Source organism: Cyprinus carpio, chromosome A23, assembly GCF_018340385.1.
Source record: "Cyprinus carpio isolate SPL01 chromosome A23, ASM1834038v1, whole genome shotgun sequence".
Lineage (NCBI taxonomy): Eukaryota > Metazoa > Chordata > Actinopteri > Cypriniformes > Cyprinidae > Cyprinus > Cyprinus carpio.
In genome coordinates, this window is record NC_056594.1 from 20,409,447 (window position 1) to 20,425,075 (window position 15,629).

Below are 15,629 nucleotides of genomic sequence, written 5' to 3' on the forward strand. Positions count from 1 at the left end.
CATCTTGATTCACTGCTTCACTGATTCTTTCATGTGTGTGTCGTGTGTCTCTGATCAGGAAAGTCAAACTAAAATGCAACAGAATCTTGTGGCGTTTTTCCAGATGACACGAGTATTGCTGACACACCAGATGCTGAGCAGACAACAATAACACTGTGTGTGTGTGTGTGTGTGACATGAGTCATTGCTGTCAACACAGTAACAGAACATTTCTAAGAATTTGCAACATGAATTTAAACTCTTGTTTTTTCTTCATTACTATAATTCTGCTTCAATCCGATTCAAGCGAGTGTGTGTGTGTGTGTGTGTGTGTGTGCGTGCGTGTGAACGAGAGATATTCATGATGGTGAAAAGACACTAAGACAGAATGTCATTACACACACACACCCTGGCAGGCCGGTGACTATAAATGGAAGTGGTTTGCAGGTCCAGTGATGTTCACACACACGGGCACCGGCGGCTCCACGCATGTCATTCATCACACTCGTGGCACAGACAGCTGGACTATAAACAGGAATAAATGGATATAAACATCAGTACTATAAAACAAATAGCGTGAGTGATGTGTGACGTTACACACACATCTTCAGCTCACTGTCTGAAGGTGTTCATCAGATGCTGTGATGAGCAGAGCTCATGTGATGAACACACACACACTGATTCACACACATCATATGCTGTGAGACTCATGTCTGTGTGTGTGTGTGTGTGTGAATCAGTTGCTGCTTCTCTCAGAGCTTTCAGCAGGTGAGACTGACATTCATTTTCTTTTATGTTTTATTTGTGTTGTCCATCTGAACAGTAAATTGCTGTTATTGTTCATATGTTCCTTTTTACCATATTTTGGGGACAGATTTGCCTCCAGAAGTGAGCTAAACCTGACAAAACCACCCAAGAACTCATTTTTTGTGGTTTAGTGTAAGCTTATGTGCATTCCTATGACATGAAAGGTTAAAGGTGACTATATTGTTATTTAAAGTTATGATGTTTAGTTACAGTCAGTGTATCAGTTTAAGAGCCTAAAGTGAACCGTACCATTAACCTTTAATCTGGTTCTCTGAATGGTCTAGTCCTTCTGAAGAGCTTAATTAGCTCATTTAGGTGTGTATGATCAAAGTTTGAGCTGAAATCTGCAGGACAGCATTTGTGGAACCCCACTTTATAGAGTTCAATTAACTAATAATTAATAACTTTAGCTAATAATATGCAGGATTGTGCAATAATGAAGTTCAGTTCCATTAGAAACTTTTTACTTAATCTGTTACTTCATACTCTACATTCATGAACATTTGTTAGCAAAATTTTTTAATTTTTTTTTTTAATTTTTCTTTTTCATTATCTTCTAAAACAAAGCGTTAAGAGAGATTCAAAACCTTGAATCGTGTTTATCATCAAGATAGATAACATTGAGAATTATGATGTTATGAAGTATAACTGAAGGAATCAACATGCTTTAATGATTAAACTGTGTGTGCGCATGTGTGTGCGCGCACGTGTGTGTGTGCACACGTGTGTGTGTGTGTGTGTGTGTGTGTGTGTGTGTGTGTGTGTAGGTTCACGTCGGTCGAAGTTCACTTGCAGACGTCTGAAGAAATGGGTGAGGAAAGTCTTACAGCAGAACAAACAGAAAACTGTGAGTAACCAACAAAACACACACACACAACAAGTGTTGGGGTAGCTACTCTGAAACTGTAGCTTGACCAGCTACAAGCTACTCGTAAATGAAAGTAGTTAAGCTACATTCAAGCTACCCTTCTGAAAAAGTAGCTTGCTACATTGAAACTACTTTTAAATAATTTTTTATTATAATTACTATTTTATTTTTACAATTAACATTACAAATAACTAAATAATTATTAATGAAGAATTATAATGAAGTTAGAAGTAAAATATAATAAAGTTAGAAGTATTTGGGGTTTAAAACAACATACTGTAATGCAATTATGATTTCAAAGAGTAGGGTGAATTCAGGTTGACTGGGACACTTTTCCAAGCCATTTCAATGACAAAAAGTGTCCCAATCATTTGATTTTTTAAACTGATACACACAATAATAAAATAGGCTACTGTAGTTATATAGTTACATTATCTTAAAGTGACTGTCAAAGAGCAAAATTGCTATAAACGTTACATCAATGCAAGAATAAAATGTATGCAAATTAAACTGGATACGGAGGAGTCATAAAATAAACAGTATTTACTGACTGTGAATGGAGATGTCAGTAATCAGCTGTGCGTGAACATTGCGCTTTGCCTAAATCCCACCGCAACCATCCTTTTTTTTTTGTGACGTGACATATAGCCAAGTATGGTGAGACAGAAAGGCAAGAATCATAATCGCTTTGATGGATTTTAGTTGACAGTCACAGCAGTGAACACACACACACACCATGAACACACACCCGGAGCAGTGGGTATCATTTATGCTGCGGCGCCGGGGAGCAGTTGGGGGTTCAGTGCCTTGCTCAAGGACACCTCAGTCATGGTATTGAGGGTAGAGAGAGCGCTGTACATTCACTCCCCCCACCTACAATCACTGCCGGCATGAGACTCGAACTCACAACCCTTGGGCTGCAAGTCCAACACTCTGACCGTTAGGCCACGACTTTCCCTTTGCCAAATGATAAGCACACTACTATATTGCGATGTTATTTTCTGTTCAATTAGTGTTCATTACAAAACTATGGGGCACAGATTATATTATGACCGTTCATCATTGTAAAATAGACATTTGATTTAGAGTGCAATAAAGAAAAAAAAAAATCAGTTTAAAAAGGCTATTATTCACCTCCTGTATGTGCTTTAAGTCTTTGATGTAGACCGCATTTTAATCTTTGTTTTGCATAAATTACAGTTGATTCATGTGAAATATCTACTTCTGTTTACAGTTTGTTATTTTGTAATATGTTCTTTTGTTGGTGGGGATATTTTATTTCCGTGTGATGCATGATATCACAACAGATCAAATTTGGTTTGTGATCTAGTCACCTTTATTTATATAGTGCTTTTAACCATACAGATTGTGTCAAAGCAACTGTACAGAATTAATTAGAAAAATATTGTGTCAATAATGCAAAATGATAATAGTAAACACTCAGTTTTCAGTAAAAGGCAGTTCATCATTGAATTCAGTGATGTCATCATCCAGCTCAGTTCAGTTTAAATAGTATCTGTGCAATCAAGTCGATGATATCGCTGGATTTTTATTAATTGTCAACTAATAAGGAAGGAGGAGGAAAAAAAACTTCGTTGGTGGAATGGAGAAAAAACTTTGGGAGAAACCAGGCTCGGTCGGGGGGCCAGTTCTCCTCTGACCGGACGAAACCAGCAGTTCAATTCCAGGCTGCAGCAAAGTAAGATTGTGCAGAAGAATCATCTGTTTCTTGTGGTCTTGTCCCGGTGGTCGTCTGAGACAAGGTCTTTACAGGGGATCTGTCTCTGGGGCTCTAGTCCTGGTCTACGCTGTCTTTCAGGGCTGTAGAGGTCCTTTCTAGGTGCTGATCCACCATCTGGGCTGGATACAGACTGGATCTGGTGGCTACGGTGATCTCGGAATAAGAGAGTAACAGAGGTTTTTTCTCCATTCTGTCACTGATGGAGTTTTGGTTCCTTGCCGCTGTCGCCTCTGACTTGCTTAGTTGGGGACACTTCATTTACAGCGATATCGCTGACTTGATTGCAAATGATTGCGCAGATACTATTTAAACTGAACTGAGCTGCATGATGACATCACTGAATTCAATGATGAACTGCCTTTAACTGTCATTTTGCATTATTGACACAGTTTTCCTTATTAATGTTGTTCAGTTGCTTTGACGCAATCTGTTTTGTTTAAAGCGCTATATAAATAAAGGTGACTTGACTTGACTAATATTAGCGTAGATGACATTCTTCTAACGATGTCGCAAGTACATCAGGTGTTATGGGAAGTGTTCCTGGTTCCGGTTGAACTAATTAATGCGGCCTAAAAATCTTTTGAATATTAGAAATGTGTTAGTATGTTATGTGTAAGCCAGGTTAAAGAGATGGGTCTTTACTCTAGATTTAAACTGCAAGAGTGTGTCTGCCTCCCGAACAATGTTAGGTAGGTTATTCCAGAGTTTGGGCGCTAAATAGGAGAAGGATCTGCCGCCCGCAGTTGATTTTGATATTCTAGGTGTTATCAAATTGCCAGAGTTTTGAGAACACAGCAGACGTGGAGGACTATAATGTAACAAGAGCTCGTTCAAATACTGAGGTGCTAAACCATTCAGGGCTTTATAAGTAATAAGCAAGATTTTAAAATCTATACGATGTTTAATAGGGAGCCAGTGCAGTGTTGACAGGACCGGACTAATATGATCATACTTCCTGGTTCTAGTAAGAACTCTAGCTGCTGCATTTTGGACTAACTGGAGTTTGTTTACTAAGCGTGCAGAACAACCACCCAATAGAGCATTACAATAGTCTAACCTTGAGGTCATAAACGCATGGATTAACATTTCTGCATTTGACATCGAGAGCATAGGTTGTAATTTAGATATATTTTTGAGATGGAAAAATGCAGTTTTACAAATGCTAGAAACGTGGCTTTGCTATCAAATAGCACACCTTGGTTCCTAACTGATGAAGAATTGACAGACCAGCCATCAAGTCTTAGACAGCGTTCTAGGTCATTACATGCAGAGTTTTTAGGTCCTATCATTAACACCTCTGTTTTTTCAGAATTTAGCAGTAAGAAATTACTCATCATACAGTTTTTTATATCGACTATGCATTCCGTTAGTTTTTCAAATTGGTATGATTCGCCGGGCCACAAAGAAATATAGATCTGAGTATCATCAGCATAACGGTGAAAGCTAACACCGTGTTTCCTGATGATATCTCCCAAGGACAGTGGCGGCTCGTGGGTTTTAAAATAGAGGAGACACACTAATTTTATTGGTTTGGGATCCCTGCCGATTATTATTATTATTTGCTTAACCGCTTTAAAATGGCTTTTTGGTTGCTTTTAGTCAGAAAACTTAAAGAAAACGTTACACATACAACAATATAATATAATTTCACTGACCTGTCCTATCACTTGAAGCAAACATCCATCCCTTCTTAAAAGTCTGTGTTAAAAGAGAGCTGCCTGTTGTGCTATTTAATTAAGCAGACTGGTGTCGCCTATATTTAGCTTAGGCTTGTTCTCCCTTTTTTAAATTTGTATATATACTGTTTGAATGAAAGCTTGGTAAATCTGTTGGCGATAAAATATTCAATATCGCTGCTCATCATAATACTTGGTACATTATCAGCGCAGCGCGAGACGTTCAAACCTCAAACTAATATCACGTAATTTACGTCTCTATGATGATTGGTTGATACCAGAAGGGAGGCTCCTTTACGAGGTTTCTTTTCTCAACACTTCTCAGAGCTGAGAGTGAACTCTTTTTATCAACAGAGGCACAAGCGCTCAGCTCTGCCCCGGCCTCCCCCTCCCCTTCTCTGTCACCTAGCGGTTGTAATTACATCAGCAGATTCAGCACATTCGTGATAGAAATGCAGCACTTTCCAACCTCAATAACATTTTATGGTATTACAACTGTGAAATTACAAACAATAAATACACATTCTGAGACATTAACTGAAATTTATTGTGAGTTTTATTAACATTAAATTGTCCTCCTCTAAGGAGAGCAGTCTCAGTACTATGATACGATCTAAATCCTGACTGGAAATCCTCACAGCCGTGGCGATTTCTTTAAGAATGCAAGGGAAGCTCGGCTTCCCTTATAATGTCACAAAATTAATGGTCAAATATGTACTATTGTATTAACATTTTATTGACTTAAAAATGCGTTAGAAAACGTTCATCTCAAAGACGAGTTCGTTCAGAATCAGTTACATATAGCAGGTCGGCTGACTTGATTTCCTTCTCATACATTCCCGCAGCGTCACAGTGCATTTCCCTATTGAAGCCCAGCGTCCATTGACTTCAATGGGGCTGCTTTGAACGTTTTTTTTCAGCGCTTCGAAACTAGACGGTCATTGGATAAACGCTGCGATTATGTCCCGCCCACGGACGCTCAGCGTCTCTTGGGGTGAATGGGGAGTGGGCTGGCCCGGACTCCGAGCTTCTGCGTGATGATTGGAGGGTCTGTCGAAAGACTGCATCTCCTTTTGACTGACAGCGATTCTGTACTATAAGGAATCACTGAAGCTATTCGCGCTCAGTCCCATCGCGGATTTCTCAAGTTCAGTCGAAATAAAAAACTGCTGCAACCTATTTCTTTGATATTTGCTTGGCGAAATTTCTTGATTTTCATCATACATTTCACACAATTATACACCACATTCCTTGTTTCAGTTTTACAGAGTTTAATTTTTTTTTTTAGATCGTTCATTCAGTATTTCCAGAGGAGGCCTTCCAAAGTGTCCTGAAAAGTTATGGCCATCACTTTGATTCAGGAAGACTGAGGTCAGAACTTCAAGTCCTGTATTCAGATCAGGACTTGCTGGGTAACAGGGGAAAGCTGTGTGATTACTTGGTGTTCCTTAAAGACATGGAGTTGGACAGTGCAATGCCTCAGCTTTACAAACTGTTCTCATTAGTGGCAACAATTGGAGCTACATCTGCAGGTGTAGAAAGGAGCTTCTCCTGTTTAAAGCGACTCAAGTCCTACACCCGAAACACAATGGGCCAAGGCTGTTTAAGCAGCCTAGCTCTGCTGGCCATTGAGAGGACACTGGTCAAGTCACTTGAAAAGACTCCTAGTTGGTACGACAGGGTCACAGAGCATTTTCTTGAAAAGGAACGTAGGGCAGAATTTACTTTTAAATAAATAGACAATTTTATGATGTAGGCCGAAAATGAGCTTCCCCTCTCTAACAGACCAGTAGCCGCCACTGCCTCACAGATACCTTTTTTCTCTAAGAAGGAATATAATTGTGAGGATACTAACTTTTCTAGTATCTTGGACAGAAAAGGGAGATTCGAGATCGGTCTGTAATTAACTAGTTCTTTGGGGTCAAGTTGTGTTTTTTTTTTTTTTTTATGAGAGGCTTAATAACAGCCAGTTTGAAGGTTTTGGGGAAATATCCTAATGACAATAATGAATTAATAATAGTCAGAAGAGGATCTATGACTTCTGGAAGCACCTCTTTTAGGAGCTTAGATGGAATAGGGTGGCGACGGCAAGCGACAGTCAGGCTAGTTTGTTTGGTGTGTTCCAATCGTCGAGCTCACGCCGGCGGTAGTTTGCACGATTCAACATGTTGAATCGGCGTCGGGACTCTGTCGGGAGCTCTGACTGGATGTTTAGTTTAGTTAGTGATGAAAACAAGTAAGTGATTGAGGGTTGTAGTGTTGGGATGAAAATGAAATGTTAAGTGATCTTTCCCAATCATTGTAATACACAAATGTTTTGATAAGCAACATAAGGCGCTTAAAATGATTAAAGTTATCAACATTACTGATATTCAAAGTGGTAAGCAAGCACTGCTTTGTTTACATTTTGTATATACAGTATTGTTCAAAATAATAGCAGTACAATGTGACTTACCAGAATAATCCAGGTTTTTAGTATATTTTTTATTGCTACGTGGCAAACAAGTTACCAGTAGGTGCAGTAGATTCTCAGAAAACAAACAAGTCCCAGCATTCATGATATGCATGCTCGTAAGGCTGTGCAATTGGGCAATTAGTTGAAAGGGGTGTGTTCAAAAAAATAGCAGTGTGGCATTCAATCACTGAGGTCATCAATTTTGTGAAAAAAAAAGGTTTGAATCAGGTGGCCCCTATTTTACACCATCTCTACACCATCAAGTAAAACTAGCAATGAGATGTGTTGGAAACTCAGAAGCGAAGACCAGGAGACTCTTGGGTAATGTTCAGCAGAATTCTTTATTGAGAACGCGCTGGATGGCGCTGCAGTCATCAAAAGTCTCACCAAAGCAGTGATACTTTGGAGTTTATATACATTTCAAGGGGGATGGATACATAGAGGTGGAGACAATTTAAACAAAGCAAGCAAATGGAATCAGCCTTGATCTCATCAGCATAACAGTGTCATTTAAATACAGAGGTGCCTGACAGTATCACCCATGCCTTCACATTATCATAGAAACAAAGGCACAGCTGTTTAGCAGGCACCTTTATCTTTGGACCTTGCCTTATAGTCAGGAAGTGCATGAAGACAAAAGGTTAATGTCTCAGAAACCTGGGCTGCTTGACTTGATCATCTCAGAATGTCATAACCTTAACCTCAAAATGTAGAACCCAATGTACATACTATAACATTGGAAACTAGATTTAACATAGTACAAATGTGTAATCCCACAGATGCAACCTTGGTCTGACGCAAGAAGCAAGTCATTTTTTTCATTTTAACAAGTTCAGTTTATGTGCTATGGTGGGGCCTGAAACCTGACTGAAATTCTTCATAGAAATAATTTTTTTGCAGCAAGGACCACACAGACACAATTTTTCTAACATTTTAGATGTAAACGGAAGATTTGAAATGGGTCTGTAATTTGCCAGTTCACTAGGATCTAGTTGTGGTTTCTTAATAAGAGGCTTAATAACCGCCAGCTTGAATTGTTTTGGGACGTGACTTAAAGATAACGACGAGTTAATAATATTGATAAGCGGTTTTTCTGCTACAGGTAACAACTCTTTCAGGTAATTTAGTGGGTACAGGATCTAATAAACATGTTGTTGGTTTAGATGGAGTGATAAGTTTATTTAGCTCTTCCTGTCCTATAGTTGTAAAGCACTGCCAGTTTATCTTTGGGTGCGATAGATAAACCTAAAGTATTAGACGCTGTAGAATCTACATTTGTTATTGTATTTCTGATGTTATCTATGTGAGGGAATATTTAGATCGGGTGGCGTCTGGTTATTTGTTAATCTAGCCACTGTGCTAAATAAAAACCCTGGATTGTTTTGGTTGTTTTCTATGAGTTTGTGGATATGCTCGGCCCTGGCAGTTTTTAGAGCCTGTCTATAGCTGGACATACTGTTTTTTCCACGCAATTCTAAAAACTTCCAAGTTAGTTTTTCTCCATTTGCGCTCAAGACTACGAGTTTCTTTCTTGAGAGCGTGGGTATTACTGTTGTACCATGGCACAGTACGTTTTTCTCTAAACTTTTTTAATTGATGGGGGCAACAGCTTCTAATGTATTAGAGAAGATAGTGCCCATGTTGCCAGTCATTTCGTCTAGTTCATGTGTATTTATGGGTATACAGAGCAGTTGAGATTAATAAGACAGGTTATTTATGAATCTATCTTTGTTGGCTGGAACAATAGTTCTGCCCGGACGATAACGCGAAGCCATATAGTTAATATCAGTAATAGGCAGCATGCACGATACAAGGAAATGGTCAGTAACATCATCACTTTGAGGTACGATATCTATATCATTAAGATCAATTCCATGTGATATAATTAAATCTAGCGAATGATTAAAATGAGGAGTGGGCCTGGTTATGTTTAGCTTGACTCCAGAAGAGTTTATTAAGTCTGTAAATGCAAGTCCTAATGCATCATTTATATTAATAACTTGAATATTGAAGTCTCTGACAATTAGTGCTTTATCAACATTAAAGGGGTCATATGATGCAATTTCAAGTTTCCTTTCTCTTTGGAGTGTTACAAGCTGTTTGTGAATAGATAAGCTGCAAAGACTAAAGTCTGAAACCCAAAGAGATATTCTTTATAAAAGTTAAGACTCATCCACACCCTCCTAAAACACCTCGTTTAAACACGCCCCCACATCTCTACGTCACTATGTGGGAAGATTTGCATAACACCGCCCAAATGTTCACACAAAGAAAAAGAAAGAGTAACTTTTATTCATGCTGTAGTATTATTGCTGCCGCTGGCACCATGTTGTGGAGACGCTGTGTGTTTCATTGTGAAAGCGAAACTACTTTGTTTGGCCTTCCAAAAGTGAACAAAACTAGAAATCAGTGGTTAAGTTGTATACACAACACTGTTCCAGAACAGTTCAACCCAAATATTCAGATGTGTGCAGCTGAAACTGGGAGAGTAATTCTGTCATTAATTACTCACCCTCATGTCGTTCCATTTTTTATGCATTCTGAGAGCTCTCTGACCCTCCAACAGACAGCAAGGGTCCTTAGACGATCAACGTCCAGAAACGTAGCAAGGAGATCTGTAAAATAATCCAAGTGACATCAGGGGTTCAACCGTAATATTACGAAGCTACGATAATACTTTTTGTGTACAAAATAAACAACAATTATTCAACAATTCGTCAACTCCACATCACCCTAGCACCAATTTGGAGAGTATCCACTGAATGCAAACAGTGTATGTTGTTCTGTGTCAGCCGCACCACCACATGGTGAAAAAACAACATGAAAGTATTTTTTCTGCTTTACACTCTTCTCCATTCTCTTCTGTGCAGGGGCTTTATGCGCTCGGTTAAGGGCCTTACCTGCCACTGGGCACACGCTCCAGTCTGTCAAGCCAGACTTGGTGCAATTGGATGCTTCTGCACAGATGCCCTTCTCATTGATAGATCTCACCACTCAATGGTTCAGAGAACCAGGGGTTGTAAAAAGTTATCTATTGTTTCTCTCAGGTCAGAAAACAGCATCCAAACCATCGGAATACTGTGGGAAACTGCTCGGCTACAAACCACATGGCTTTTCTGCTTCTGTCATTACAAAAGGTGTGTGTTGCTGTTATTTTTTTCTCTTCAAAAATGTTTGAACTTATATAGCTCTTTTCATAGTACAAGTGTTTCAAAGCAGCTTTAGAGAAATTCATGATTTTAATGTTCATACTATCTTAATATCTTTATGACTTATATAAGCATTTATCAGATTAGAGCTGGATGATACATTTTGCAACAATATAAAGAAGCATTTGAGATATATAGCATATAGTTTATATAACATTACATGAGTATACTTTCTGCATGCGGGTAAAGTTGGACATACTTATTGTAGTTGTATAATTAGTTTATAACAATTTGGCACCTAGTTACTAGCCTATAGTGATGTGCATTATATGGTTAAATGATGGGTATAAATGAAAGGGATAAATTATTGATCATATCATTAACTAAGCAGCCTAACTGAGGGGTTTATTGTAAGTGGTCATAGAATAATACATTCTGCATCATATCTTTAGTCCTCTAGTGTGCCGTGGCAAGGAATGAAATACACTTCATGTTGGATAATGGAGGAAAAAAAGCTTTGTGAGAAACCAGGCGACATCAGAGAGCCAGTTCTCCTCTAACTCTACAGTCCATATAATGACGTGTTTAAGTAGATATTAAGACGATCAGTCTGTTGAAACTGTCTCTACAGAATCAGGACTGAATTATGAAACCTCTCTGGAGATGAAGGTGGTTTTGAGTGTGTGTGTGTTTCAGGTCTGTTGGGGCTGCTGGTGTTCGGGGTGGTCTGGGCCGTGACGGGACCCGCGTGTTTGCCAGGACAGAACCTCTTCGGACTGGTGATTCTGTTCCTGTCGGCCGTGTGTGGAGGAAAACTCATTAGTGTCTTCAGATTACCCAGAACCCCTCCAGTACCAGCCCTACTGGGTAAACAACCCTGAATGTGTGCTAAAGTAGCAGTAGTTATTTAAGACTACTAACTCTTTATCTGATAATACATATATCAGAGATTTGTATGAATGTGTTTTATGATTGTTTTTGTATAAATGCACACTCGTGCATTCAGTATCTGTGAACTTGATGTCATATATTGTGTGTGTGTGTTTCAGGGATGCTGCTGGCTGGTGTGGTGTTGCGTAACGTGCCGTACGTCACAGATGCTGTGTATATTGATCAGAACTGGTCTGCAGCTCTGAGGAACGTGTCTCTTGCTGTGATTCTCACCAGAGCTGGTCTGGGACTCAATGCTGCTGTATGTGTGTGTGTGTGTGTGTTCCTTGCTCTGAAGTGGTTGAAGTATACAGGTCTGTCTATGCTTGTGAGGTCCATAATGTTTTCACTATTCAAAAATGTCCTTACTAATATAGTAAAACCAGGGGTGTTTCCTTCGAGGAGGCAACTGAATTAAACCGAAAACCACGATACACCACCCACTGTACATACTGCGGTAGTCACACCGAACACCCGCCCAAATAGTGAATCAAATAGTAAATCAGAGTGACAACTTCCGCTAAATATGTGTGTCCTGTTTTTAGCTATATATTCCCACAATCAATTTCACCAGGGACGAATTGCTGAACAATCTGCAGTACACACCACCCAATATTTCACTGGTTTTTGACCATTCTGATGTTTTGCTGGACATTGTAGTTACCGCGGGAGTTTTCCTTGTTCATTCTCATGAGTGATTACATTCCACCGCAAGTGCAAGTGAGCACAGCGCTACAAGAGCTGGCTAATCAAATCACAAACACAGAGCAACAACACCCAGATTCTCTTATAAACATTCTCAGAGACTTTAATAAAGCAAAACTTTCCTGTGAACTGCCAAAATACAGACAGCACATTACATGTCCCAGCAGAGAGAATAATATAGTGGATCACTGTCATACCACAATAAAGGATGCATATCACTCTGTCTCACGGGAAGCTTTGGGGCTCTCTGATCACTGCCTGGTTCATCTCATACCAACCTACAGGCAGAAGCTGAAATCACCTAAACCTGTACTAAGGACTGTAAAAAGATGGACCAATGAAGCAGAGTGGGATTTACAAACCTTCTTCGACTGCACTGATTGGAGTGTTTTTTCTGCAGCCACCGATCTGGATGAGCTCACAGAGACTGTAACTTCATACATCAGTTCCTGTGAGGATATGTGCATCCCCACCAGGACTCATTTAACTTACGACAACGACAAACCATGGTTCACTGCAAAACTCAGACAGCTCCGTCATGCCAATGAGGATGCCTACAAGAATGGGGACAGAATCTTGTACAAACAGGCCAAAAACACATTGACAAAGGAGATCAGAGCGGGTAAGAGGAACGACTCCGAAGAGCTGAGAAACCAGTTTTCAGCCAATACCATGTATCTGTGTGGAAAGGACTGAAAGACGTCGCCAGCTACAAGACATTGTCCCCCAGCACTGAGGAGACTCAACAACTGGCTGGAAATTTGTATGAGTTTTATTGCAGGTTTGAAAAACCCTGTCTCACACCCCATAACCGTTCTAACCTTCTCTCCTTGGATCTATAGACCAATTTCAGTGTTTGCAAACAGTGATGACATTTTTTGTGGGTGGAGCCTATCTGGTGGCAGAAAATGACCGTTTTAAAGTAGCAGTCTACAGAAGCCATGGAATAAAAGAAAAAAGGGAATTTTGAGTTTATATTTCAAAATTCTGACTTTTTTTTTCTTGCAGTTCCAAGATTTTACCTCACAATTCTGATAAGAAAAATCAGATCGTCATTATAATCCCACTCTTCTGGGCTTTTTTTCCCTCAGAATGGACAAACTCACAAACTCTTGTTGAGTTAAACAGAGCTATAAAGTCCAAACTAAGAGGTATAAACTTGCATCTGCGAGAAAAATATAGGAGATAAAATAGGTAAATGTTATAGGTTTAAATAATAGGCTATTTCATCCTTTAAATGTAGGGCTAATAAAATATGTCCCCTATGAACTGCATATGTAAATATTATGTAGACCTATTGTTTAAGTCAAATTTATGCTTTAAAAGTAGGGCAATCATTGTAGGTTTCATCCATAGTCTGTTCGTTTAACCGTCTGCGTTTAGCTTCAAATGGCGTCTTTGACGTCGGTATTCTATAAAAAAGATTTCCATTCCAATTCTGACATCTAAAGGCACAACAATACATTTTTTCTCTTATTCCTTGGATTTTACCCATTTCCCTCCACTTGTTTCCATCGCGCAACTGTGACGTCTACTCCAAATTGGTCTATTAACACCTCCAGCAACCCCCCTCTCCCCCTTCCTGCCCTTCAGATCAGTGAAGACGATGTGCGTCGGGTCGTCTGGAAGCAGAAGAGAAAGAAAGCACCAGGCCCAGACGGTGTGACACCAGCCTGTCTGAAATCCTGTGCTGTCCAGCTGTCATCCATCTTCACACAGATCTTCAGCAGATCCCTGGAGTTGTGTGAAGTCCCCTCCTGCGTCAAACGCTCCACCATCATCCCTGTACCCAAGACACCAAAAATAACAGGACAAAATGATTACAGACCTGTTACCCTAACATCTGTGGTCATGAAGTCATTTGAGAGACTGGTGTTGGTCTACTTGAAGGACATCACTGGACCCTTGCTGGACCCCCTGCAGTTTGCTTACTGAGCAAACAGGTCCATGGATGATGCAGTAAACATGGGACTGCACTACATCCTCCAACATCTTATAGACTCATATTGACTCCGTTGTGAAGAAGGTGAGGAAGTTCAACCAGCCACAGGAGATGCAGAAACAGTTCTACTCTGCCATCACTGAATCCATGCTCTGCACTTCTATAACTGTCTGGTTCAGCTCAGCCACCAAATCTGACCTTAGAAGACTACACAGAGGATAGTCTGGACAGCAGAGCGAATCACTGATAACCCTCCCCACTCTCCAAGATCTGTACTCATCCAGAGGGAGGAAAAGAGCTGGCGGTATCTGGAGCCCTCACATCCAGCACACTTCCTCTCTGAGCTACAGAGCACTGAGCACCAGAACAGCCAGACATAAGAACAGTTTCTTCCCTCAGACAATCCATCTCATGAACAGCTCACTTGGCAATAAACGTGTAATACACAGCACTATTTATACATTTATTTGTTTAAAACACCATACTTTGCATTTGTACATAACACACCTATAGACACAAATACCACCTATTGTATATTTTATAGATAAGTGTATTTTTAAAAAAGTTGTTGTATATTATTATTTCCTATTTACTTATTCTATTTTTATTATCTGTGTTTTTTCACTGTAATCTGTTTGTGCTGTGGAAGCTTCTGTCACCAAAACAAATTCCTCATAAGTGTAAACACACTTGGCTATTAATAAAGCTCGTTCTGATTCTTCGCAGCTCCTGACTGCGCCTGAGGGGCGCTAGAGGGCGCAGTCGATCACAGGAATAAAGCAATAAAGCGCCGCAGAAGAAGAGTTTGTTTACCTCCGTGAAGCTGCAGTAGCCACATAACTCGCGTTTATAAGCGTTTAGTGGAATTCCCTCTTAAATATAGCTGTTGTATCGTGTTGTTATATGAATAAAGATATTAAGTTTTTGGATCTAGATTCATGTATGACTTGAGCGTCGTCCTCGCCGCTGTCTTGAGGAGCTTCAGACTCTATTTACACTTATTTCCAGCGGATCTGTGTAACTCATGAACAGAACTTAACGCTGCGCGTGCATGACGGAGCTCAATAACCCTGAAAACAGCTTTTTAATATATGTAATATTTGCTGTCGGACACGTTTACCTTGAATTTTATGTATTTTAAGAATATTAAATGTATTGAGATTATAATAATGTATCCCATACATTTACAGAAATATAAATGACAGTATCATGTTGCTGAATGTGTTTTCATTTTGTGCTTCTGTTTCTATTTATATTTAGTTTGTGATTTTATTCTGTCCTGCTGCTTTCAAACCGTGTTTCTGTTTTATTATGCTTTAAGTGCTGTTTATAACATTTATATGTTTGGCACACAATGTTGAGAATACAACTATATAT

The 15,629-nt window shown here is 39.5% G+C and overlaps 1 protein-coding gene across 3 annotated transcripts in view; it reads left to right on the plus strand.

Moving 5' to 3' along the window:
* Positions 1-1,558: 1,558 nt before the first annotated feature.
* LOC122135167 (sodium/hydrogen exchanger 9B2) overlaps positions 1,559-15,629 on the plus strand; it is a 20,562-nt gene continuing 6,491 nt past the window's right edge. The window contains exons 1-4 of one of the 3 annotated variants that reach the window (XM_042713882.1): positions 1,559-1,633; positions 10,574-10,663; positions 11,372-11,542; positions 11,725-11,867. In XM_042713882.1, coding sequence (XP_042569816.1) covers positions 1,594-1,633; positions 10,574-10,663; positions 11,372-11,542; positions 11,725-11,867 — 444 coding nt within the window. In that variant the 5' untranslated portion in view covers positions 1,559-1,593. The remainder of the gene's footprint in view (positions 1,634-10,573; positions 10,664-11,371; positions 11,543-11,724; positions 11,868-15,629) is intronic. The other 2 variants (XM_042713880.1, XM_042713881.1) reach the window with 2 other exon arrangements.